General features: G+C 48.0%; 1 protein-coding gene across 1 annotated transcript in view; it reads left to right on the top strand.

The window, feature by feature from the left end:
• Nucleotides 1–536: 536 nt before the first annotated feature.
• Nucleotides 537–26,936, top strand: part of LOC149325756 (branched-chain alpha-ketoacid dehydrogenase kinase-like) — a 41,601-nt gene continuing 15,201 nt past the window's right edge. The window contains exons 1-10 of the mRNA XM_089562667.1: nt 537–1,116; nt 5,973–6,041; nt 6,313–6,423; nt 6,492–6,539; nt 6,610–6,729; nt 9,374–9,472; nt 12,395–12,468; nt 15,430–15,558; nt 19,928–20,020; nt 22,886–23,047. Of these exons, the coding sequence (XP_089418793.1) occupies nt 961–1,116; nt 5,973–6,041; nt 6,313–6,423; nt 6,492–6,539; nt 6,610–6,729; nt 9,374–9,472; nt 12,395–12,468; nt 15,430–15,558; nt 19,928–20,020; nt 22,886–23,047 (1,061 nt within the window). The 5' untranslated portion in view covers nt 537–960. The remainder of the gene's footprint in view (nt 1,117–5,972; nt 6,042–6,312; nt 6,424–6,491; nt 6,540–6,609; nt 6,730–9,373; nt 9,473–12,394; nt 12,469–15,429; nt 15,559–19,927; nt 20,021–22,885; nt 23,048–26,936) is intronic.

Genomic DNA, 26,936 nt, shown 5'->3' with positions numbered 1-26,936 from the left:
CTACCTACCCGCCAAGCTACCAAGCTACCAATGCCTGCCGATTCACACGGCGGTCCGTTCGCCCGCAGCCCGCGTACTACGTGCTCATGCGTCAGCAAATTGAGAGGCGCGCTGGCCGCAAGCCGACAGCGCGCCTCTCAATTGTGCTGACGCATGAACACGTAGTGCTCTAGCCGCGGGCGAACGGACCGTCGTGTGAATCGGCCTTTACGGGATTCCCACGTGATTTTTCCCTCACATTTAGTTTTTCTATCGACAATTATTGTGCCAAGGAGGTTACATATAGAGACCACTTTGGGTTAATTGTGCCCAGTTGTGCCTAGTTGTACCGCTCACAGAAGTCTAGCATTAACTTCCCGTTAAAATCCATCCAGATCCTCGATGTGGCCATTCCTTGGGCCATTCATGTCTCCAAGCAGAATAATAATCGGCACTATTCTAGGTCACTGTATCGGCATCGTCTCCAAACTGCTTTATATCGTCAATGAGGCACTTAAAGGGATCTAAAAACGTTGCTTAACTATATACTTGTTTTCTGATGGATGGATGGATAGGAGCGCCGCCTTTGAAACGAGGTGGTGGCAATTGCCACCATGCTCAGCTTTATTTTTCTTTATTTTTGTTCAACTGTGTTGTTAATTTGCGGTAATTTGCGGTTTCGATATAGCTCTATGGTTTCTATCGGGACCCCCTGGCGGCCATCGCAAAAGGCAAAAGCGGCCCGTCCTTTCCTCTGTCTCCGGTCGTCACACTTGAGTGTTTCAAGTGCGGGCGAGGTTGAGTAGCCTAACGAGAAATCGCCCGATCAGCTGGCTCCCGAGCAGCATCGTCGTGATGTGGCTGTGCATGGCGGCACTGCGAGTTTCGTGAGTGGTGGCCTTCCCATGCGGCGACATAGCAGCCGACTCCCGATGCTGGCAGGCCTCCTCCTCCGTGCAAGCAGCTCGCACCACCAGCAGCATGGCAACAGCGGCCGGCCGCGGCCTGCGGCGGTCCTGCGTGCGCTCCATCGCGTACGCCAGCAAGGGCGCCACCGCCGAGCTCAACCCCAAGGATAAGTCGCGCACCGTGCAGTCTTTCTACAACCAGTCGGCCATCGACGTCGCCGCTGCCAAGGTGCGACCCCTTTGCATTGCCGGTTGCGCCACTCACCACATCCGCGTTTGGCGCGCACGTGCTCCGAGGAAGAGTCGTCGGTGCCTTCGAGCAGCGTGTCTAAGCCAGTAATTTGCGCTGTCACAGAAACCAGAGCTGTGCTAAACGTTGTGTCCAAGTTTTTTAGGTAGCAGTTAATGCTTGCAGAAAGGCAGGGCGAAAGTGTCACTCGTAAAGTCCGACACGATTCAATGAGAAAAACTTGTGCCGTTTGGGCAGCTTTCCCAAATGCAAGTGTCAGTGGTCAGCACCGTTATGTCAGACAGTGCCGATCGCTGCTGTTCATTGAGCATGAACAGTACTGGGAGTGTTTATCAAGGGAAGAGGTTTGGTTAAGCGTCAATCTCATCGTGTCACGGGTGTTTTTTCCTGCATGACGCTGCTGCAGGTGAGGTCGGCATAATGTTCGAATAACCGAAAGCAGGCCTAGTTGGTTTTGGTAGTAGGAGGATGTAGCTCAGAAAAACGCAGGAAGACAGAAGAGACACTAACTTTCAACTGGAGGTTTACTCAAAGAAAGGAATGTACACATGTTACAATGATGAAGCCATTCAACCATGTTCTGTCTTCCTTTCTGGGTTATGTTGTGCAATACAAAGGAAGTGTGGTGCTCTACCACACGCCGTCAAAAAATTGTTGCTTTCCTCTTACTGTCGTTACTGTGCAGTATTGTAGTGCTGACATTGTAATGACAAGAAATATGCCATTGCCGGATGACAGGGACCTGCGGTTAGTTTAGCCCAGAAAAAAGGTGGGTGTGTACACATGCATTGCTGTTCTCTGTGAGTCCAGGAGAGAGGGTAGATTTTGGGTGCAAGCATGGATGATGGGGGGGGGGGAGAGATGCCTGACCCTGGCAGATGAGGGAAAGCTGGGCTAGGATGGATGGAACAGCTGAGTGGTAAAGGTGGTGAAAGGGGGTTGTTGAGAGCTGCCTCTTGTAGAGGCCTGCCAGGGCAGAGAGTGTTGAGTCTAGGTGAAAGAAACGTAAGGTACAAAGTACTAGAACCCGTTGAGGGCATGATCCTCATGGAGGCCTGAACGCAGAGTGACGACGGCAAGCCGAAGGAGGTGGGTTACCGAGTGGTCACGGTATGGTGGACGCCAAAGGGGTGATGGGGGGATGCCAGAAAGAGAAGGATAGAGGGAGATGAGGTGGTTTGGGTACGTTGGTATGAAGACTGCTTGAGAAGCTTGATTTCTCCAGGCCAGTGGGGCTTAGTCGAGATCTAAGCCATGTTGCGGAGTGTCCTGTCCATGACAGGGAGAGCCAGACGAACATCGGAGAGTGATGTCGTGAAAGATGTGATCAAGTTTGTTTTGTTTGGCTACTTGGGAGGCAAGATTTAAAAGGGTAGCACACAGAAGAGCACCCTGAGGAGTGCCCCGGGTGAGGTGATCTAGAGAGGCAAGTTAGAACAGGGCATGGTCGTTGCACACACCTTGCAGACATAGACAGTCACCAGCGCGTGAATTTGGGTTGGGCTGGGTGAGAGAATGGTGTGCATCCTGAGCATAGGCGTGGCGTTGATAAGAGAATGTGGGAAAGTTTTTCCCTCCTCTAAAAAATCAGAGCCACCGCAGTGGCTCAGTGGTTATGGTGCTCGGCTGTTGACCCGAAAGATGTGGGTTCAATCCCGGCCGCGGCGATCGAAATTCTAGAGGCGTGTGTACTGTACGATATCAGTGTACATTAAAGAACCCCAGGTGGTCAAAATTTACGGAGCCCTTCACTACAGCCTCCCTCATAGCCTGAATCGCTTTGGGACGTTAAACCCCATAAACCAATTAAACGAATAAGCAAAAGAATGGTGTGCTATGGGCTGGTTGTTTTACAAAAACGCAATGTGTAAGCAGCAATGTGGACATGGTACGATGAAGACATAGCATGACATCTTCCCATGATGCACAAAACTTGGGGGAGGAGCAGATTCACATTCAGTGGCAAGCTTGTAGGGGTAATAGAAAGCTCCTGCTTTGTATTGACGCAGCCCTGATAGCAGCACCAGATGTGGTCTCCACCACTGTTGAATTTGACTGACAAAAGCGGATTACACTCCCCATGACGCGATGCACACAGGCTTTCCTGCTGTGCCTTTTCTTGTGTGGCCGGCAGAATATCACGCATAAAAAAAAAATGGCTGATGGCTATCAGAAAACCAAGTGCATCATGAGGTTTTATTGACGGACAATTTTCCGTAAAGTTTCACAGTCAAGCTTCGGCAGAAACTGTGTGATCACTTGAGAAAGCACACTGAAGCTCTTGTTGCCAAGGGTGGACTGAGTGCTGAAGCTCAGATCAGTGATGTGCTGCAAAGGAAGCTACCGGATTCACTTTGCAGACTGAGATGCGCAGGGCAGAACCAATCGTCAAGGGAGGGTGTAATTTCTGAGCCGTTCGTTAAGGTCATTCATTAATGTTGCAGTTGAGCAGGCAAGGGCTTCGAGATGTAGAAAAAAGGTTACTAGAAAAAGTGCTTTCATAAATGTGGTCTTAGAAATTTGATTGGATTTCATCAAAACCTTGGAACATGATCACGAGCCAGTATCATAGATTGGGCCCCAAAAACTGGTTCCTTTGAGGAGGACGAGCTAGCAAGTCAGGCCACATTTTGGGAGCTCCAGAATTTTACTGGAATGTTATCTAAACAAACGCACAGCTGTCTGTCTCGTTCTCTGTCCCGTCTTCAAAAAGCGCTGTTATTTCTTTTCCGTCAATTCCGTCAAGCGTACATGAGTTGTGACAAGAGTTTATGAAGAATAACGTTAACTGCTACTGCATGCAACACTGCTATACTAACCCGATTCAGATACCTCACCAGTCATGCAAGCATCACGGAATCAGGGTCTAGAAGAGCGTTATGTAAAAATACTGGAGCCACCATAGTCCTCCGTAAAGGCAGCAAGACTGTCTCACCAGTGATATTCACCTCCAGTTTACAGGAGGTGTTCCAAGGCGTGGATTGGGAACAGTTGGGGATAAGAGTTAATGGAGAATACCTGAGTAATCTACGATTCCCTGATGACATTGCCTTGCTAAGTCACTCAGGAGATGAGCTGGAAAGCATGATGACAGGCACAGGAGAGCGGTGGGTCTAAAAATTAATATGCACAATGTTGAACACTTTCGGAAGGGAGCAGCAATTTACGATTGGCAGCGGGGCATTTAAAGGGGTTAGGGAATATGTCTGTTTAGGGGGCAGGCATTGACCGCTGATCCTGATCATGAGAGGGAAATAACTGGAAGAATAAGCATGGGGTGTAGCATGGCAGGTTCTCTCAGATCATGGATGGCAGTCTACCAATATCCCTCAAGAGAAAAGTATACAACCGCTGTATCTTACCGGTACTACCTATGGGGCAGAAACGTGGAGGCTAACAAAGAGGGGTTCAGCTTAAGTTAAAGGTGCACTGAAGAGGAATCTGAACTTGTCTTTTTGCCACAGGAACTCGATCTACACGTTCCGAGCTTTCTTAGAAACTGCGATTTATTGCCCTATGTGGCAGATTTCCCTAATTAAATCGAATTAACCTCCGGCTCCCGCCTTTTTTTTTTAATTCTCCCCCGTACGGTGGGCGGAGCCGACCAACGCGCGGAGTGCCTTTCACCCAGTCCCGTTACGGCTTGCCGCTCTACCATCGGCGGAGTAATACGTAGTAGTCCGTAGTAGCAAATAGTCTGCGCATATTTTTATTTCTGCGGGCTTATTTTGCGGCTATATTATCTGCGAATGAAACTATTTATTCATGGAAACCTAAAAAACAAAATAAAGCGAAAGCAAAGCCTCCACGGGACTGGCTGGAAGGCACTTCATGCTTTGGTCGACTCCACCCACCGTATGGGGAGAATTCAAAAAATAAAGGTGGGAGCGGGACGGTAATTCGATTTAATTAGGGAAATCGGCCACATGGGACAATAAGTCGCAGTTTCTAAGAATGCTAGGAACATGTAGATCGAGTTCCCACGGCAAAAAGACAAGTTCAGAATCCTCTTCAGTGCACCTTTAAGGACAATGCAGCGAGCTATGGACAGAAAAATGATGGATGTAATGTTAAGAGATTGGAAGTGGGCAGAGTGGGTGAGGGTATGGACAGAAAAATGATAGGTGTAATGTTAAGAGATCGGAAGTGGGCGGAGTGGGTGAGGAAACAGCAGGTTGATGACATTGTTGTTGAAATCAAGAGGAAGAAGTGGGCTTGGGCAGGGCATGTAATGCGATGGCAAGATAACCAATGGTTGTTAAGGATAAGGGATCCAAGAGAAGGCAGCCTAAGGGGGGTGGCAGAAAGTTAGGTGGGCAGTTGAGATTAAGAAGTTTGCGGGGACACGGTGGCTGCGGCTGGCAAAAGACAGGATTAATTGGAGAGATATGGGAGAGGCCTTTTTCCTGCAATGGGTGTGTTCAGACTGATGATGGAATCCGAAACAGTGCACAAACCTGTTTACCTGCTTTAATTTTACTGATCATGAAGGATATGCCCAACAAGTGACATGAAACTATGCAAGCCCTCTGCTGCAATTTGTGGTGAGGCTGACTTAGCCATGTATACGCCCTCTGCACCCCTGGTTGTGTCTGTCCATACACACCAGGGTATTCACCACTTTGTGCTTTTGACCCAGGGCAATAACTGCTGTGCAGGCAGAAATGACTGAGATTGGCTGAGGCCCAACTTGGCACAGCTCATTCCAGAAACGGATGAATGCTTCTTTGATTTCCCTCCACGGCTGTGTGGCTGGGAGAGGAAACATCCACTGGGATACGGGGGGGGTCCGCACACCTCCGGCGAATGCAGGCTAAACGAGTGCTCCTTTGCAGCCCTCAGTGCGGCTGACGCCAACAACCATCCTGTACTCGGGCAAGTCCCCGGACGGCAGCCACCTGCTGGTGAGTGGTTCCACTGGTGCTGCTGGGGGAGCATGGCATGGCGTGATGCACCAGAAATAACTTCTCTGGTCACTGATCGCTCTGTATTGTGAATTTCTGGGCCGTGTGGTTATGGTGTTTCCTAGAACTGCCCTTGACAGTGGTCACAAGCATGTGCCATTCACTGCGACCGAGCTATCATATTAGATTAGTAATTGGCCGAAGGTTTTCAGATAACATTTCCTGATTGAGCATATTTGCAAAGTGCGTCTCACGCTCTGCGACACTGCAGCGCAGCGCCCAGTACTTGCACAAGGAGCTGCCGGTGCGGATTGCGCACCGCATTGCTGGCTTCCGGAACCTGCCTTTCATCGTTGGCTGCAACCCCACCATCCTGGCGGTGGTCAGTATGCCTAGCACTGTGCTTCTCTCCCGTCTGCCCTGCACTGCACGTGGCTTCTCTCCTTGCAGCACGAACTCTACACCCAGACGTTCTACCTGCTCACGGAGATCCCGCCGGTAAGCACCACACAGGTTGGCCCCGAGGGGAAGGAGGAGGTACATCCTGGAGGGTGGTGGTGGTGTGCAGGTGACTGACTTCGAGTCTGAGAGCCGCTACTCGGAGACGGTGCAGCAGGTGCTGGATGACCACAAGGACGTGGTGACGCAGCTGGCCGCCGGCTTCAAGGAGTGTCGCAAGCACATCAAGGTGACCTCTCTGCTGTTCCAGGGGGGCTTGAGAGGATGATGACACCTCCATGCAGTGCAGAGGGAAGACTCCCTTGAGAGGAGAGCGTGAGGTGGACGGATGAGATGAGGAATTTCTGTGGGCCTTTGTCCTGGAGTGGACATACAAGTTAGGCTGTTGATGATTAGTGCTGTGTTCCCAGCCAGCAGCATGTCATGGCCTGACCGTAACTGTGCAGTCCTCTGCGAGCACCTGCAAAGCAGCGGGAGTGCATGGTTGGGAGAACAAAGTGAAACGCGTGAACTGCACAGCCCTCCTTTGCTGCTTCTGGGGCCACAGTATTGGTCCCTGTGCTACTCATAGCAGGTGGAAACCACCTTGTTTACATCGTTGTGTGTGTAGAGTGGCAGTGGTACAGAATACTTTCTTCCCAGCAAGCCATGTTGCTGTTATGCTGTGAGCTGATTTTATCAGATAATTAGTAGGGCTTTGTTGATCAGGGATTGCGTGGTAGGACAGCACGGAAAGGCAGGGGAGGAATGATGGTGTCTCTATGGCATTGGTTTTTGATTAGGGGTGGGCGACTATTTGGAATTTCAAATACGAATCAAATAAGTTTGATATTCAGTTTGTATTCGTATTCAAGACTTCCTAAATACTCACCAGCGATCGGGTCGTATACCTGGCTGATTTTCATAAATTCAACAGTGGCAAAACCACAGTATCCGGGAAAATTGCCTGATGATAGAGATGCAGAGGAGCGCCGACCTTCCAGCGTGCAAAAAGTGACAAGTGGAGAGGGAAAGGCGTGAAGACGCTGAAATTCAAATTTTCACTACAGATAACTCAGCTTCTACAAAGCGCATTAAAAAAATTCTTGCTGGACAACATTTGGAAATGGACACCGTGAGGCTCTCATTGGTCAGTTCAGACGAGCCCCCGAAGGAACGCCGTGTCAAGTTATTACCTGCTCAACATGTGATCATCCAGATGTTCGTCCTCAGGCCTGAATTGCAATTAAATTTCCTCCCATGCCCCTCTAATCAGCGCGCTAAGGCAGGCGTGTTGACGATCGGCTAATTCTTGCCGAGAGAGAGTCGGGCCACACAGTTTTGTTTTTGGAGCTTCGTCGCCAGCCCACGGCAATGGCGGCTGTGCATATCAGTGAGCCAGCCAAGCTGCACACCGTTTGGTACGACGATTTCCTGTTTGCTGACCCTTTTTTGTTTGTTTTTGAAGGCGTCTTCCCGCTTTGTCGCCAGTGCACGCTTCCCTCGCTTTCATCCGCGTGGTATTTCCGTTCTTCCAACATGCTGAAACTCTGCGCCTGTCACGTGCTGTTTGCTGTTTGTGTGGTGAAGCCTCCTTGCATGCGATACTACACATGGAGCTCCAGTGCTACCGTTTTGAAAAGAAGCGACAGAGAACTTTACCATTGCGGAGCAGTTTTTCTGCCACTCCTGATAGCGTGCATGATTTAACCCCTTCACCGTTTTGTTATGTCAACGAATTTCTTAACAAAACTGCTTATTTTTTTTATTCCTGATTTCGATTAATATTGCCATAAAAACCATGCATTCGATCATTAAAAAAATATTTGAAGCAAACATGAAGTCAAATTAGCATATTGAAGTTTATTATTCCTCGCAATACAGAAAACCAACTTCCTGCAGGTAATAAGCGATAAATATATTCAAACAAGTCATCAGGTGAGCTTATAGTGGTCTAACCAGGAGCTGCGAAAAAAGGAAACCGAGGGGGTCGCGTAGGGATGTTGCTGACGTCGATCTACATCCACTGTCGTGCGCTCGCGATGTTGCATCAGAGCTGTCCTCTTCATCGGAAGAGCAGATCAGCACAGCGTCATCACTATCGTCCTCGCTCCCTGAAAAAATGTACACTTCGGTGTCTGAATCACCATCGTTTGAAGAAGGTGAGGAGGAAGAAAAGCGTCTTTTCCGAGAAGACGGCTCAACAAAACACGCATCGCCTCCGCCGAACGCCATTTTTAAAACCCAGGTTGCCATACGAAAAAAATGTTTATGCGGTAGAAGAAAACGAAATTATCAGGTCAGTGCTGCCATCTGTCGGCTAAAATGCCATCTAAGCCCCACACGAGCGCTGCTCGTCCGAAACGCTGAAAGGAAGAACCTATTCGGCGAGGACGAGCTACAGTCGTCCAAAACGGTTTGGGGACGGCTTGGCAAGGACGAGCATAGCTCGTCCAAAACGGTTAAGGGGTTAAAACATTCAATGGAACTGCGAGAAATCGCTCTTGTTGGGCAGTCTTTGTGTTAAAAGGAGGCAACAATTGCCCAGCTTCCCACAAAATAAATTTCGCTTTCATGCGAACGCTTTTTGGCAGTTTGGGGGGGGCCGTTTGATAATTCAACATTCGGATAATTCGGACGTTTTTTCCACTCCCGTGAAGACTGAGTTAATGAGATTTTACTGTATAATGAAACGTCCTCCTCGGTGTTTCAACGAAGCACTTGACCGAGTTTTCTGTGGCCTGGCAGGTTTTGAGGCTGGCGACCGCCTCCCCTTGTCACTGTTGCTGACTCCTTCTACCATGGAAGTGTGTCCCCTTGCAGTCTTGGAAGTGTGTCCCTTTTCATCACGTGTGGTAAGCGTTGCACTGGGGCGGGTCATGGCTTCTGCGCAGCAAGACGAAATGGTGAAGACCTTTCTGGATCGTACGCTGACCTCGCGCCTGGGAATGCGGATGCTGGCGGAGCACCACATTGCGCTGCGCAAGGACCGGGTGAGTGCAGGGGGCGGCTGGTAGCTACTGCAGCCACCACAGTTGGCTTTGTGTCCAGGTTAGGGACCATTTACTAGGGGAGGTTGCACCTCCCCTCAAGCGAGAAATTTTATACAGGGAAAGCGTCCTTCGAATGGGACTCCCCCTCCAAGAAAGGTTTATAAATCCGCCCCTGGTCCAGGTGCTCCCATTTTATACTTGCCTGTTCACAAATAACATGTCGTAGTTTACAAATACGTACTAGACATTAAAACCATCAAGTAACTATACTGTTTCTGAAATCATTTTTTTTTACCAGATAGTAAAAAAGAAAATGCTTAGGTTGCTGCAGGTTACTGAACAATAGTTCACACTTGTAGGTGCACAGCTTATTCGACTCAGTTTAAATTCTGTGTTTTGGACTTTTCAGTTTTGTAAAGCTCTTAATGTTGTGCACTACAACTTTGACAAGTTTCAAAGGTATTATGTGCTCTGTTGAGGTTTTGGGGGAATGCACAGTCTTTATAACAGAAACCATTTATTTATGCTTGGCATAAGTGTATTGTGTGATGGTGTGTTTCTTGTATATGTGTGCATGAGTTGCCATTGGTGTATTTTTGTACTGCTGCAGGCTCTGCTTTTTCTAGAAAATTACAGCAACCATAGTCGGCGCCATAAGAGGTGGCCCACTCGTGTCCACTCACAGTCACAGCCTGTTACTTACAATCACACTCGTGTCCACTCACTCTTGCAACCCCTTACTCACAGTCACACTCGTGTCCACTAGCACTGACAACCACACACACCCACTTGCACTCACAACCATTCATACGCTTGTCCACTTGCACTTACAACCCCTTACTCACACATGTCCACTCACCATCACAGTCCCTTACTCACAATCACACCATGCCCACTCACAATCACGCACACTCGCAACCATTCACTATCATAATTCCTTACTCAGAGTCACACTCATGTTCATTTGCACTCACAACCACTCACCCATACTCATGTCCACTCTGTCTAACATCCATGTACTCAGTCAAAAACAGAGCGGCCAATTTAGTTGCCACCATTTATCGACTACTGAAAATCGCCAATACGTTTGATCTTTATTGGAATGACATGAGCATTTCTGAGGCGTATTAAATATATTAAATACTACCATTTTGTCTAATACCGTGAGCATCAAGTCATCACCATATTCCATGCTATATAATAATAAATCATTTCCTTCACCGTTGATGGAGGGGGTGGGAATAAAAGTGATTAATGCTTGACAAAGTTCCCACCCCTTTGCAGCAAGTGAGCAGTGGCTTGCGACGGCACTTCTGTCACGATAGCAAACAAATAAGTGAAAAAAAAAATTTAAGCACGAAAAAGCAGTTTGTTGAGAAAAGGAAAACGCGCATCAAAACAACAATAATTGCAACTAAAACCACGGTTGTAAAACCACATGCCTGATTTTTGTCGCAGGGCATTGCCGAAAAGTGCACAGACCAAGCCTGTGTAGTTCAGGGGCCAGGCCAAATATGTCAGTTTCCTTGGGCATGCAGTAGGAGGTCTGGTGAAATAATTACGGCCACTCTGCAGTTTTGCTATGCACACACCCGGGTGTAGAAAAATGTGTGTGCCGACAAGCGGGCAGTGGTTGTTTCAGCAGCTCTGCGTACATGAGCTCGAGCTTATGTAGGAGGCGTGGCAGAAGACGTCCTTGCAGCTCGTCACACCTGCGAAGGGCCTGCGCCCATGCCAACTCTGAACGGATGCACCAGCAGAATCTGTCCAGAGACGTGCTGCGTCACCCTCGGCCATGAGTGTTTGCTTCCCTCAGCTGTCAGCGCATTCACCCATTGCTCAGCCATCTCTGCTCTCACTGGGGGGCAGTGTGAGTGCACTCCTGAGTGCATTGGCATCTGTCCACCATTATTAGGAAGCACATCAAGGTGTGTCTGTGTGCGCCAGGAGGCGAGAGGTTGCTTTTAGAGGGAGAGGGGAATAGAATGGAATAGGGTTATTTTTCGTGAAGGAGTTTTGTGTCTTAAATGTGTAGAGGAATTCATTTGAGTCAGGTTTTAAACAAATATAGACACCTAATTGTGGTGGCACGTTTTCTTTTCTACAATGATGCAGAGGACACTACTTTACATGAATCACCACATTTTGGCTTCAGTTTCAACAGCCGAATGATGACTATGATGCCAAAGTTTGCTTATGGGCCATGTGAGGCATGAAAAAACTGCAGTATAATTGCTGCTTCATTATTTTAATTCACTACAATGCTAAAGCTGGCGTTTCTCAAGAGCAGGAAGACAACGAATGTAGAACCAGCGATTATATTGTGCTTTTTTCATGCCTCACGTGGCCTATAAGCACTCTTTGACGTCACGGTCATCATTCAATTGTTGAGATGGAAACAGAAGCAGTATGGCAGAAACATTTAATTACAAATGATTTAGCAGTCATAGGAGAATCTGGGTACAGTAATGCCTTTTGTGCCTTTACAAAGAAGAAAACCCGCACCCAAAAGTTGAGTGTCTATACTCCTTTAGGAACTGTGTGTATTCATTTTGTGGAGGTGGCAATTGCCAATTGATGGTGCGTTTTCCCCACCTGGATGTCATCTGGCTTTGTGGTGACACTATGCCAGTGGCCACCATGTTTGCAGAGCACATTGCAAGCAAACTCTCACCCTGCAAGCTAGTATTCCTGCCCGCATTTACAAATTATAAATGCAAAATTGCAATTGCATGCGTCTTTGTAATAAGCTTGGAGTCTGCAGACGTTCTCATTGTGCTTGCTAGTTTGCTTGAAAGTGTTGTTTCCAAAATTAGGTACTAGTTCTAGCATGATCGAGAGCAGTGTAAAGAGGCACTTCTTGTGACTGTGTGGCACCACACCTGCTGCGAGTGTAACCCTGCTTCTCCTCCCAACCAACAGCCGCATCATGTGGGCATCATCAACACAGCCATGAGGCCCAAGGACGTCATTGAGAAGTGGGCCGACTTTGTCCGGTATGCCACCCCTCTCCTCCTCAGCGTAGTGTATCTCAGTGCTGCTGTGTCCTTTGCTGCCAGACAGATGGCCTGCAGAGAGCAAGTTATTTTCACTGGGGACAGATATTGGATGCTGCTGTGCTTGGCTTCCCTGTCTCTCATTGGGAAAGTATACCTACTGTGGCCAGCATTTTTGAGTACTTGTTGCTTTAGAGCCTTGAATTCAGTGAGTGTCTGTGCTCATCACCCATTGTAGAAATATGATTTCTGCTGTTGCGATCACTTGTTTGAAGGAGTATAGACACCTAATTTTGGTGGCATGTTTACTTATTTGCATTATTTGCTCTTGTGCTGTCTCGGTTTCACCAGCTCTTTAATGCCAAAGTTTTGTATATGTCACGTGAAGCATGGAAAAACTGCTGCTTCTCCATCCATTGTCTCTTGAGGCAGGCTAGCCATAGCGTTCCAGTGAGTTATAATGAATGAGTTCCAGTGTAGTTCTTCAATGCGTCAAGTGACCTCTGCACAATGTTGATGTCACAGCCATTGATGTCACAGACCAAAACTGAAACAGCATGAGAGAGAAATTGGATTATAAATTACTTAGCGCTCAGGGGCAAACACCACATGGTGATCTATGTATACTAACGTCTTACACATCATTACATAGAAAACACACAGCGAAAAATGAGGTGTCTGTGCTCCTTTACCACTGGCAAGCTTTCCCAATACGTTCTGTAACCATCAAGCCTGCACTTGATGGCAGTTGGTCAAGTGCTTGGTCCAGCTGTTATTGAACGCAAGTCGCCGCAGAGTGCATATTGCTGGTTATGATGCTGCTTTTGGCTCTGTGCTCGGGGACAATGTAGAAAAGGTAATGTGCCGTGGGCAGTGGGCTGCTCAGGCTTAGGGACCCTTCTCTCCAACTTTCCCCTTTTTGCCCCAGGGCCTGTCCTGCCTAGCCTCTGGTGCATTGGCAAAAAAAGTTGTCCCTGATTATTGTCGCTAGGCCTAATGACGAAGACTAGCGCCGCTTGTCGGTTCTTATCGTTTTGCCATCTTTGCCGCCTCGTGCAGGGCTCTTCGTGTGCACCACAGTTCCCGCACTTTTCTCCTCTTGCCCTTGTCCCCACCCATGCGTCCGTCGGTGGCATGCCGAAGGCAGCACAGGCATTGTAGGTCGAGCTTGTGAAAGCGGTCGCCTTGTGTACACTGTTGGGTTTTAATTGGGGAAATAAATACGTTTTCCCCGTTTAACCGTGGCTGACACAGTTCAAAACCGCCAGACCCCACCCCGTGGTCACATTCGCTACCGAGCGCACACCGACCACAGCGGGCCTTGCTCTGAGGGAACACAGGAGCGACACTCTGGCTGATACAAACAAGACATGTATTGCTACAACAACAGTAACGGCAGCTAGCAATAAAATACGCTGAGGAATCAAGGACGTCCAACTCACCAGCACGGTTATGAGCGAATGCTCGCCCACGCCAGGGCAAGGGATACTCCGCTGCCAGACAGGACGAGATGCAGGGGAACGTTCCTCCCCACGAGGCTTCCCCATTTGCCCTGCTGGAGAGCGGAGCGTTGCGCGTGATTGTCAGCGTGCTTCCCTGGTCCCAAGCCGAAGAGCGCCATCTCTCCCCTGCACGGGGGCAGCAAGCATGCTATTTGTGGCGCTCGTGGTGCTGCGATGCCAGCGCCCTCCCTTGTTAGTTAAAGTAACACGACTAAGGAGGGTGCATTGCGGGGAAGCGAACCACAGGGGACGAGTAAAGCGTGTCCCCACAACACAATGCGCAGTGAGATTTGGCCATGAAGAGCTTTGAAACGTGGATGAAACTACTGACCTGTTCCTCCTACATGGTGTGATTGTTTTTTTCAGTGAAATTTGATTTTTTCGGACTAGCTTATTGTTGAGATGATTTCATGGTTCCCAAAGAGCAGCTTTAGTTAGCACAGCTGTGCACAGAGGATGCCCTGGCGCATGTTGCATGAGTTAAAGTTAATGCAAAACGGGAGCAGACTTGTAAGTGTCCGCATCAGTTGCATTGATGCCCCCCCCCCGCCGTGAATTGGCTTTATGCCCCAAGGGTGAGGGAAAGGGAGAGAAAGTCGCTGTGTGCATGCTGACATCATGAACCACAGCACAAGATAAGGCGGCTTTGCCAGGGATGTAAAGAGCCCTGGAGTTCCGAACGAAATAAGGTGCATACACGCGCAATAAACTTTGTTAACTTTTACAGCCTGCATTGTCAAACAAGCAGTAGTGATGGTATTTTTGATGCCAAAGCATTGATAGTTCCATTAAGAGAAAAGCTGGTGGCATATATTAGTTTGTGCAGATGGTGCAGAGAAACCCAGTGGTGGCAGGAAAAACAGGGTGACATCACAGAGCGGCCGTAGGATGCACATAGCAAGCCGAGCCCTGCCACTTCAGACAGTCATGTTCATGTCTGCGTGTGCTCCCCATGGCCGACCTCCATGTGGTGCCAGTTTTCCCGACAACATTCGCACCTGCACTTGTGGTGCAACCATTTGTTGTACAGCCTTCTGAGTGGTGGCATACAATTTCTCATTAGCTTACACGTGCTAGTCAAGTTGGAGGCTAGCTTGTGACATGTGCACCTTTAGTTATATGCCTTCCCAGTCCTAAGGTGCCGTGGAGGTGTGCACCAAGGTCTGAGAGAGTTACTGCGCCATTTCCTGTCCTCAGGAACCAATTTTCGTATTCTCTTATGCAGTCAAACAGTGTTGGGGTGTTGTCATACGCACACGTGTGTGTATGTGGGCGGCTGTCAGTTCACCCGGGGACAGTAGTGCTTTTGCATTCCCTCACGTAAGCATCTTTCAGAGTCCCTGCTGAATTTTTTTCTTAATGAGCGCGTGCATGAAATCTATGGCTGCACTGGTTGCGCTTGTATGGGGACGCAGTGCCAGTGTGGATGGAGGCTGAGGGTGCCTCCCCTCCTGTGCAGGCAGGTGTCTGTGCACAAGTACGGCAAGGCGCCCCCGTTCAAGTACAACGGACACCTCAACTGCACCTTTCCGTACATCCAGATGCCCCTGGACTACATCATCCCAGAGCTGCTCAAGAACGCCGTGCGGTGGGTGCCTTCGGTCTGCTGGTATCTCTCATGCAGAGGTCTGGCTAAGTTCAGCCGCTTATCTTTTTTCCATGCGCTCTACCACAGCAACACACATAATCCCCCAGCTTCACACACATAGGCTCGTGTAGGTCTTATCAAGAAGATTAAAGCCCATTTTTGCTCAAGCTCACCTTTGGTCCTGGCTATTGAAGAGCGGAATTGGCTTCCTTCTAGTATTGCGCTTATCGCTGAAGCATCATCATTTCAAACAGCTCTTTTGTCATATTTAGAATCTTGCAACCTAGAGTGATGTGCATTTTTATCTCTTTTTGGTTCACTGTTTTTTTTTTTTTCGTTTGCTTGGGTGTGTGTATGTCGGCCGTTACCTTCTGAGAAATGTTAGATGCCATGTTTCCTAACTTCCAAAGGTGGAATTTTTGTTATCTTTTCTGAACTACTTTATTTGCCTACCGTGCTCTATTTTTAATTTTTGATATTCTTCAAATACCTGTTCCTAGGTTTTTTTTTTCCCTTTGTCTTATTACTTTATACCACATTTCTTAGATTGATTATTTTGTTTTCAGCTGTTTGTATTGTTGTACACTTATTAAGTCGTCTTTGATGAATCCCCCCCAATGCAATGTCTGCAAGGACCCTTGGGTGCTGAAATAAATAAATAAATAAAATTCTTTTGAGTTTTTGGGTATCTAGTATTTTCTGGGATATGTAGCATTTTGGATATCTAGTAGTATTATCAAGTGTAGGCTGATTGGGTGCAGTGATTCTTGTTTACCTTCATCATTCCGTAGGAAGAACTTTCAGCACGCGCACGACTTACGAGGCCCGTAATGGTGCCTTGTTCTGAGCACCATCTGGTCTCAAGCGGAAGAACTGCGTGCTGTAAACGGTCTCTAGGCTACTTTGCAGCTTGGTTCAGTGTTAGCCAGCTCATGCAGAAAAGGCGTATTATTACTAATTTCATGCTTTAAAGCGTCGCATAAATGAAAATGCTATAGCTTGGTGGGAAGTATTTTATATTCAGGGAAAAGTGCTTGCGTGTGGAATGTTCTAGGAACTTTTTCAGTCATTCTGAAAAGGTTTCCTGCAAGATGCGCAATTTTTTTGTTATGTTTTCATCTGTTTCCCCCATACCAAGTTGGATTGAAGCAGGAGCTAAGCAACGGATGATATGCTGCTAACATGGCTTTTGGTGGCAATAGCTGATGATATTGATAAATTATGCCAATAATTTGCGACAGTTGGCTGGCAATGAAATGGACGTGATTGTCCCATGTCATTTTTAAATTGAATACAACACACAGTGTCTGCCTTCTGCCCTGGCCTTTCATGCGAGACCCAGCTCTTTGAATTCACTGCTGACCTCTACTTTGATCGCACCCCTCACCAGTGACTGATGTTTAAGCTTTCATGGCTTTGTATCGATCCACTGACGTTGTCCTGGGTGAACTGTTTGCTTTCAGTGCACACTGGCGTGCCCCAGGGCTCCGTCCCTGGGCTGATGTTTTTCCTCATCTTTGTAAATGACACCCCCACTGACCTGTCATCATCCATTCATCTATCCGCCAACGACTGCGTGTTGTGCCGTTGCATTTCTTCGCACGACGGCCAAGTGACCCTTCAGATCAACTTGCGAAAGATCACAAATTGGTGCTGCTCATAATGGACGATGGAGTTAAACATGGCTTAATGTCAATTCATGCAAGTCTCACATAAATTTTCTAACCTTACCTATGCATGTTCACAAAACTCATCTGTCATATCACAGGCAGTCATATAAGTATCTATGCATCTTAATCGGAGACAAACTGACGTGGAATGAGCATTTCACAAAAACTCATTGATGGTACTTCAAGAACACTTGGCTTCTTCTTAAGGTCACTTTCACTATCACTACCTTCCATTTGTAAGCTGGCTTACGCAACTTTAATCCGCATGAAGCTCGAGTGCGCTTCAGCTTTAGTTCCCTCATCACTTACTTAATCCCCTCATCACTCACTTACTTACATTACATACTTAATCAACAAACTTGTATTTATCCTGAACAGTGCAGCTCATTTTATATCTCCAAATTTCGACTTTCACCACAGCATCAGCAGTGTTAAGTTATTTCCCAGTAGCCCACAGACGCATTATACCTGCTTCATCAACTATACTACAGCTTTCTCAGTCTGCACCACCTGTCCACATGTTGTCCCTCCATGAGCATTCAGCGCTTATGTGGATTGATTAACGCCTTTAACAAAACTTTTTTACCAGCCACTGTATAGGGTTGGCATCAGCTTCCCGAGCATGTTGTCACCCAATGTGATCCCACTAGACTCAAAGAATGGCTCATCTTGTGGCATAGTATAAGATGCAGGCACCTCCTCCTTCTTATTGTGACAGGGGTTTATTGAGTATTTCTTCTGTTTTGACCATATGTGTGCGTGCTATTTTTATGTGCACACCCCCCCCCTCTTGTGTAATGGCCTGCCTGGGGCCTCTAAGGGTGTGATAAATGATGATGATTTTACTGCTGGCCATCTTAAATAGTATTGTCATGCTATTCTGAGTTATTTTTTTTTTTTCACCATCATTCGGTAGCTGTCGGGTGCTCTGAAATTTTTTCCACGCAGAGGAGGGTGGGCCTTTTGTCTGCTCCTCCTGGGAGGATTGCGTGTGTGCACCAGAATCGAAGGAATGAAAATTCCATTACACGTGGGGGCTCGACTTTGGCCCCTTAGTCTTCTCCCGCATAAACCATGCAACCAATTAAAGGGATGGTATACTGATGCTCCAAGTAAGTGTGACTGGGTTTAGTTAATTAGTTAATTAACCAACTAGCCTAATTAACCTTTCTATTCAGACCAGATAAATAAATAAAACCAAGTAGGAAATTGGCCGAGTTCGGGAATCAAACCAGGGCCTCCGGAGTGGGAGTGTGAGAGGAGCAGGCTACATGGTTTGGAATGAGCAAAGGCGCCTCTAGTGAATAGGGTGTCTTCGTTCACTCCCATCTTCCTCCCTTCCCTTTATCCATGGAGACATGGGAGGCAGATACATTTCCTTTCCTCAAAAATGAATTTACCAACGAGCAAGGCGCACAGCCAAACGGGCGATGGCATTCTGTGGACTCGCTGGCAGCATTGCAGGATGCTGTCTCGTTCCACTCTTCGAGGTGAAGCTTAACACCTTAACCACACATCAGTGAGACAAGCAGCAACACTGCGTTTAAGGCTTTCGCCTCACCGCACTTTGGGTCAACAAAGTGCCCCCCCTGAATTTTCTTCTACTCGGGGTGGGGGTCAGAGGCCCATTTCCCCAGCAGCATCTCACTCTAAATAAGCCTGGCCAGGGGACAGCCACTGTGGCTACCCACTGGGGCTGAACCTGCCGCATGCGAGGCGGACACTCGGCCACGGTCCCAGATGATTCTAAGAGGAGACTCAGATAGAAATGCGATGCAAGTGTTCACGGTGCAGTGTATTGTTGCTCAAATGATCACTTGTGCTACGGGAGTGAATAAAAATGCAGGACCAAAATCTGAGCATTCATTTCAGGCAGCTGGTGGAAGGAGAGAATGTGTGGTGCTTTTGGAACCAATCTAAAGGAGTGGAGACTTCAAATTTTTGAATGCATATTTTTTTATTTGCAGTGGTGCACTTAACAGTGGTATACATGAGTTCCAGTAGTATGCGTTGTGGGGCTAGTTGGGCCATTCTCAGAATTCTTTTTTTTGCGCACACAAAGACGACACAATAAGACAAGGGAGACTGAACAGAGGGCAATCTTTCAAGTGTTTTATTTGGGGAAAGTACACGATATTTATACTCGCAGTGGCCTTGCGAGTCAGTTTCCTCTGGTGTTCCAAATACGGAGCTCCATCTCAGGCTGTTGAGGCGTCCATATCGAAGGTCCTTAATTTCAAAGCAAGAGCTGCTGGTGAGACACAGTCACCACCTCAGGCGCACAACTTGATTGCCATGCCGACGCTCTGGGCACTTCTCTGTAGGAAAGGCATGGAAGCAGTCTCACAGTGAGTGAATACTAGGATGGTATGCCATAAATGAGGGCTCAAGGGCTGGGCTTTAGAAACAAGGCGTGACCTCGCTGGCTTAAAATTTGTACCATCCCATAGCAACTCATGGGCCACAAGGCATCCACAGTGGAGGACTACGGATGAATTTGGACCACCCTGGGTTCTTTACGCGCTGCGGTGACATTGCACAGAACACGGGTGCTTATTCTAAGTATTCCAAGGTAAGACTGTGTGGGGTGGGGATTGAAGCACAACAGCATAGCAGATGATGGCCCTGCACCCCGGGCAGTCGACCTCCTCGAATAATATTAATGCACCTCCTCCAATGTCGATCTTTTCCTCTGGCAGGGCGACAGTGGAGAACCACATGGACAGCCCGGAGTCCAGCCTTCCCCCGGTGACTGTCACCATTGCAAACAACGATATTGACTTCATCATCAGGTGAGCCCTCCAGGCGTGCATTGGTTGATGTGTGGGGGGTCCTCCCTAGAGACGTCTCGGGGCAACACAAATGCTCATTTCACCTGAGAGGCATATTTCCAGTGTCAGCTCATTTTCCACTGGCCCTGCATTATCCTGCAGAATGAAAACCACTTGCTGGGCGAGTTGGTATTTCATGCTGTCATTCACGCACCACAAAGACTAACACAGACAAGAGGGGAGACACCAAAGATATCTGGGCCTCCATCTAACACCGTGGTCACGTTCAAAGCATCCGCGCTGAAGCACACTCGGAGGATACCTGCTCCGTAACTTGGCCACATCCCCTGACGTGAACAAACTAGCATGTATGTCACTAGTTCGCCCAAAACTAGAACATGCAGCAACCATTTGGCACCTGTATCTCACTGTGGACCTTGAAATCATACAGAATCGTGCCATCCAACATGTAGCTATTGAAGGAAAACTAGTATCACCACCCTGAAACAGTCTGGTTACTCATGCCATGCCACATCATATCCTGCCTCTCTCCATCATTTCTGTCGTCGCCCGTGCACAAGACACTCAGAGCCCCTGCACAGGACGTCTGGCCGCCTAAGCCATGGCATTGCACACATCAACTGTCGCATCTCAGCACTAAAGTCTTCATTATTTTCAGACGCGGTGGCACTATGGAATGCCCTGCCAAATACCCTCGCATCATGCACTGACCGCAAATCATTCCGGGAAAAACTAAACGGCCATTTTTCATCTTCTTTTCCGTCATGTTCATCTTGGCAGCTGACTGTTGTTACTTTTCTTTTGGCCTTTGGCGCTCTTTGTTCTTGTATTGCATGAGTGCTGCATATATAAATTTCGTTTTTGTTCCCAGCCCGTTCATTCCACTTAGCTTTGTACACCCTTTGCACCATCTAACTGCTGCACATTGTCACTTTTTGTTATTGTTTTCTTTTACCCAATTATTCTTTATCTGTTTTGATTTTGCTCCCCTTTTATGTAATGCCCTCGGGCCTTTAAGCAAAAAATAAATGAAATGAAAGTTGCAGTGTGGGAGATGCACTGCATTACGGTGGCTGGAATGGACGGTGCGGTGCGCTCTTTGTTATGCACCAGTTATCAGGAGGCATTGAGTGGAAAAATTTATGAGAAAGGTCCAGACGTGCTATGTGACACCCTGGGGCTGCAGAGGATAAGTTTGAGCTTTTAGCGCTGAGATGCTTGAATCATAGGATTAACTAGACAAATGAATCGTGTTGCTGGCTGGTCCCGTATGTCCCACCTGTGCTTTCACATAGTGGAAATAACAAACATACAAATTGTTCAAAAGGGGAAATGGGATGTTTCAAGGCCCGTACAGGTCCCTTGGTCACGTAGAACGTTGCATGGAACAACGGTGGCTTATATACAGTTAAACTGTCATAGTGAGCGATTGTAGATTTCTACCAGATTACCACGTGTTCTGTCAAGAGTATGGTTTGTGCTGTGTATATGGAATGATTCCAAAAGGAGGTGCAATGATAAGTTGTTCTCTGTGGCAATGATAGATGCTTTATCCCAATCAATGGGGTTTCCTGTTGATGCGTTGGGTTCTGCCAAAGTATTAGATGTAGAGTGGCTGTTCATGATGTCATTCTGATGTTCTTTGAGCCTTCGTCTGTCACGGCTTTGACATGGTATCTTGTACACCACACCAGGGTATCTTGAGCAATCTAGGCGGTCGTTAACTCGGGCCAGCTGCTGTTTCAACTTGCTTGTAGGCTGATGAGAAATGTGCACATCATAGCCTTTGAAAATACATGCAAGTGCCTCGCTCACCGCCGCAGCGCACGGAATACTTGCACGCTTGGTTTCCGCGTTTTTCTGTTTTTGGCCAAGTCTGGATGCTTGGTGGAGCACTCTTGGCTTTTCAGTAGCTGCTGGGGTACCCTTGTCTTTCAGATCTGCCTTCACTTTGGCGATTTCGCAGTGGCGTTTTTCCGGGCTTGAGCATGGGATGAACGCACGATTAAAGAGTGATTTGGTGGCCGAACGCTTGTGTCCAATAGGATGTGCTGATTCAAAGTTGAGGTGCTTTCCAGTATGCGTCGGTTTTCGATACACCGAGGTTTCAAGCCTGCCGTTGTTCCTCTGGACAAGGACATCAAGGAAAGGGATTTGTCCGTTCATTTCTTTCTCCATAATGAAGTGTACAGTTGGCTGGATTGATTTTAGATATCTCAGGAAAGGCTGTACGTCGCTGCAATGCATAATGCTGAAGCAGTTGGCCGTGTAACACAGGAATGGCTTCGGTGAAGGTTTGAACGGGGAAAAGGCCAGGCTCTCAATGGCTTCTAATGCGAGGTTAGCGCAGACCACGGAAATGGATGCACCCATTGCTGTGCCGAAGCACTGTCTGTAGAAGGTCCCGTTAAAACAAAACACATGTTGTCGAGACACACATCGGCACAACCTCACATCATCGGCACAATGTCACTTCCCAAAATACAAACAGCTGGTTGTGCATGCATATGATGACACTTTGTCATTGACACCATATTACGGCACTTGGTATGTGTCGTTTGTGAAACACAAAGGTGTGAATAATGGCTGCACTTTCACGTTTCGTTTGACATTATTGTGTGAAAATATTTGCAGCATGTGCTTGGTTAACTACAGGGCACTTTGATGTGCTTTATGCTCAAAATATTGTCTCTTGGTCGTTTGCTAGTTAACGTGGTGAGGTGCGTTGTTTTCGTCGTTGTTGGAACAGTGTTCACAAATATGACTTGATTGCAGGGAGAGGATTGACTGTTCACCTTTGTTGTCTGTGGGGAAAAAAGTCGCCCTGCTACGTTTTAGTGAGTGCAGTGTTTTCTGGGGTGGCAGGATCTCGGACCGTGGCGGTGGCATTGCGCATGAGCACCTGGGCCAGATCATGCAGTACCACTTCTCCACGGCCGGTGCCCGTGAGGGCCAGTACGACGGGGGTCTCCTGGGCACCATGATGAACAGCCCCGCCGACGGACCTGCGGGGGGACCCATGCACGGGTAGGTGCGCCTCCTCCACAGGATCCAGGAATGCTGCCAAGGCTCCTATTTCACTGGGCTGGCAGAGAACATGGATTCAGTCATGACTCCTCTTGAGGCAGATCTCCGAGAAATGCAGTAGTTTTCATACCAGGGTCACAGTGAACATTCACTTGTTCTAAATTTATTGAGGCAGAGGCGAGCACCACAGTACTACCGCTACCAGTTCCGAGGCAGAATCCACAGCATTGGCCCAACAATAGCCAAACCAGATGTGGAACCTAATCTTTTTTCCCACCATTCCTTGTGAGTAAATTTTAGAAGCTATATGGGCCCAGGCTTGTCCTGGTAGCATGGAGGACAGGGAAAAATTCCCTCCGGTTTATTCCATTTGCATTCTGGGCATGAGTGGTTAGCTGCTCCAGACAAACTCCACCACCAGCCCACTGCCCTGTAGTACAACTCTGGTCAAATGTTTAGGGGAATCCCCCAAGGTGGAGTAGATTTGTAATAAGGGAGTAATTACTCATTGGCATCCACCCGAGCGCAGCCATACGGCTACAAAGGAAGGCTATGCAGCTTTCTCAGAAACTTCGTAGTTAAAGAAAAATTCGTCCTGGTCCGGGGTTCGAACCCGGAACCACCGCCACACCGGAGCAGTCGCTCTACCAATTGAGCTAACCGGGACGGCAAGCTTATGGTAGGGCGAGAGCGAATTGATCAGTAACTCGAAGTGGGAAGAGTGTTGGTCAAATGTTTAGGGGAATCCCCCAAGGTGGAGTAGATTTGTAATAAGGGAGTAATTACTCATTGGCATCCACCCAAGCGCAGCCATACGGCTACAAAGGAAAGCTATACAGCTTTCTCAGAAACTTCGTAGTTAAAGAAAAATTCGTCCTGGTCCGGGGTTCGAACCCGGAACCACCGCCACACCGGAGCAGTCGCTCTACCAATTGAGCTAACCGGGACGGCAAGCTTATGGTAGGGCGAGAGCGAATTGATCAGTAACTCGAAGTGGGAAGAGTGTTGGTCAAATGTTTAGGGGAATCCCCCAAGGTGGAGTAGATTTGTAATAAGGGAGTAATTACTCATTGGCATCCACCCAAGCGCAGCCATACGGCTACAAAGGAAAGCTATACAACTTTCTCAGAAACTTCGTAGTTAAAGAAAAATTCGTCCTGGTCCGGGGTTCGAACCCGGAACCACCGCCACACCGGAGCAGTCGCTCTACCAATTGAGCTAACCGGGACGGCAAGCTTATGGTAGGGTGAGAGCGAATTGATCAGTAACTCGAAGTGGGAAGAGTGTTGGTCAAATGTTTAGGGGAATCCCCCAAGGTGGAGTAGATTTGTAATAAGGGAGTAATTACTCATTGGCATCCACCCAAGCGCAGCCATACGGCTACAAAGGAAAGCTATACAGCTTTCTCAGAAACTTCGTAGTTAAAGAAAAATTCGTCCTGGTCCGGGGTTCGAACCCGTAACCACCGCCACACCGAAGCAGTCGCTCTACCAATTGAGGTAACCGGGACGGCAAGCTTATGGTAGGGCGAGAGCGAATTGATCAGTAACTCGAAGTGGGAAGAGTGTTGGTCAAATGTTTAGGGGAATCCCCCAAGGTGGAGTAGATTTGTAATAAGGGAGTAATTACTCATTGGCATCCACCCAAGCGCAGCCATACGGCTACAAAGGAAAGCTATACAGCTTTCTCAGAAACTTCGTAGTTAAAGAAAAATTCGTCCTGGTCCGGGGTTCGAACCCAGAACCACCGCCACACCGGAGCAGTCGCTCTACCAATTGAGCTAACCGGGACGGCAAGCTTATGGTAGGGCGAGAGCGAATTGATCAGTAACTCGAAGTGGGAAGAGTGTTGGTCAAATGTTTAGGGGAATCCCCCAAGGTGGAGTAGATTTGTAATAAGGGAGTAATTACTCATTGGCATCCACCCAAGCGCAGCCATACGGCTACAAAGGAAAGCTATACAGCTTTCTCAGAAACTTCGTAGTTAAAGAAAAATTCGTCCTGGTCCGGGGTTCGAACCCGTAACCACCGCCACACCGAAGCAGTCGCTCTACCAATTGAGGTAACCGGGACGGCAAGCTTATGGTAGGGCGAGAGCGAATTGATCAGTAACTCGAAGTGGGAAGAGTGTTGGTCAAATGTTTAGGGGAATCCCCCAAGGTGGGAGTAGATTTGTAATAAGGGAGTAATTACTCATTGGCATCCACCCAAGCGCAGCCATACGGCTACAAAGGAAAGCTATACAGCTTTCTCAGAAACTTCGTAGTTAAAGAAAAATTCGTCCTGGTCCGGGGTTCGAACCCGTAACCACCGCCACACCGGAGCAGTCGCTCTACCAATTGAGGTAACCGGGGCGGCAAGCTTATGGTAGGGCGAGAGCGAATTGATCAGTAACTCGAAGTGGGAAGAGTGTTGGTCAAATGTTTAGGGGAATCCCCCAAGGTGGGAGTAGATTTGTAATAAGGGAGTAATTACTCATTGGCATCCACCCAAGCGCAGCCATACGGCTACAAAGGAAAGCTATACAGCTTTCTCAGAAACTTCGTAGTTAAAGAAAAATTCGTCCTGGTCCGGGGTTCGAACCCGGAACCACCGCCACACCGGAGCAGTCGCTCTACCAATTGAGCTAACCGGGACGGCAAGCTTATGGTAGGGCGAGAGCGAATTGATCAGTAACTCGAAGTGGGAAGAGTGTTGGTCAAATGTTTAGGGGAATCCCCCAAGGTGGAGTAGATTTGTAATAAGGGAGTAATTACTCATTGGCATCCACCCAAGCGCAGCCATACGGCTACAAAGGAAAGCTATACAGCTTTCTCAGAAACTTCGTAGTTAAAGAAAAATTCGTCCTGGTCCGGGGTTCGAACCCGTAACCACCGCCACACCGAAGCAGTCGCTCTACCAATTGAGGTAACCGGGACGGCAAGCTTATGGTAGGGCGAGAGCGAATTGATCAGTAACTCGAAGTGGGAAGAGTGTTGGTCAAATGTTTAGGGGAATCCCCCAAGGTGGAGTAGATTTGTAATAAGGGAGTAATTACTCATTGGCATCCACCCAAGCGCAGCCATACGGCTACAAAGGAAAGCTATGCAGCTTTCTCAGAAACTTCGTAGTTAAAGATGGATGCCAATGAGTAATTACTCCCTTATTACAAATCTACTCCACCTTGGGGGATTCCCCTAAACATTTGACCAACACTCTTCCCACTTCGAGTTACTGATCAATTCGCTCTCGCCCTACCGGTTAGCTCTCGCCGTCCCGGTTAGCTCAATTGGTAGAGCGACTGCTCCGGTGTGGCGGTGGTCCCGGGTTCGAACCCCGGACCAGGACGAATTTTTCTTTAACTACGAAGTTTCTGAGAAAGCTGTATAGCTTTCCTTTGTAGCCGTATGGCTGCGCTTGGGTGGATGCCAATGAGTAATTAGTACAACTCTGCGTGGCAGTGCCCCAACCACCTGTCCCCACTGGAAGAAGCAGCGTGTTGTTAGTCCATCACATTGGAGGCACACAACTCAAGCCCACCAAGCTCATTCCAACGGAGGGGGGGGTCTTTCACCACCCTGTGAAATTAGGCGCTGTTGCAGTGCCTGCATGGCTGGGTGATCATTGGTTGGCTGTGCAACAAAGCGTGTGCACTGATGCACTATTATCCAAGTTGTGGTGTGGTTGCTTCTTTTGCAAACTGCACAGAGTAAAACTCTTAATTTGAGTCACTGGAACAGCGAAAAATATCTGCATTAACCAGTTCTTGAAATTTCGACCACAGCAACAAATTTCTTTGGGCGAATGCAGTGGACGAGCTTTATGATTACAGTGTAACTCCCTTGCTGGCCAAAAGAAAGTTTCCTCTAAATGCAAGTTGACACACACCCACCCCTCTGCATTATGAAATA

The sequence above is a fragment of the Amblyomma mixtum genome, chromosome 10, assembly GCF_055824585.1.
Source record: "Amblyomma mixtum isolate Tamu chromosome 10, ASM5582458v1, whole genome shotgun sequence".
Taxonomy (NCBI): domain Eukaryota; kingdom Metazoa; phylum Arthropoda; class Arachnida; order Ixodida; family Ixodidae; genus Amblyomma; species Amblyomma mixtum.
Note: the sequence above shows the minus strand (reverse complement) of the source record. Positions and strands in the feature narration are given on the sequence as shown.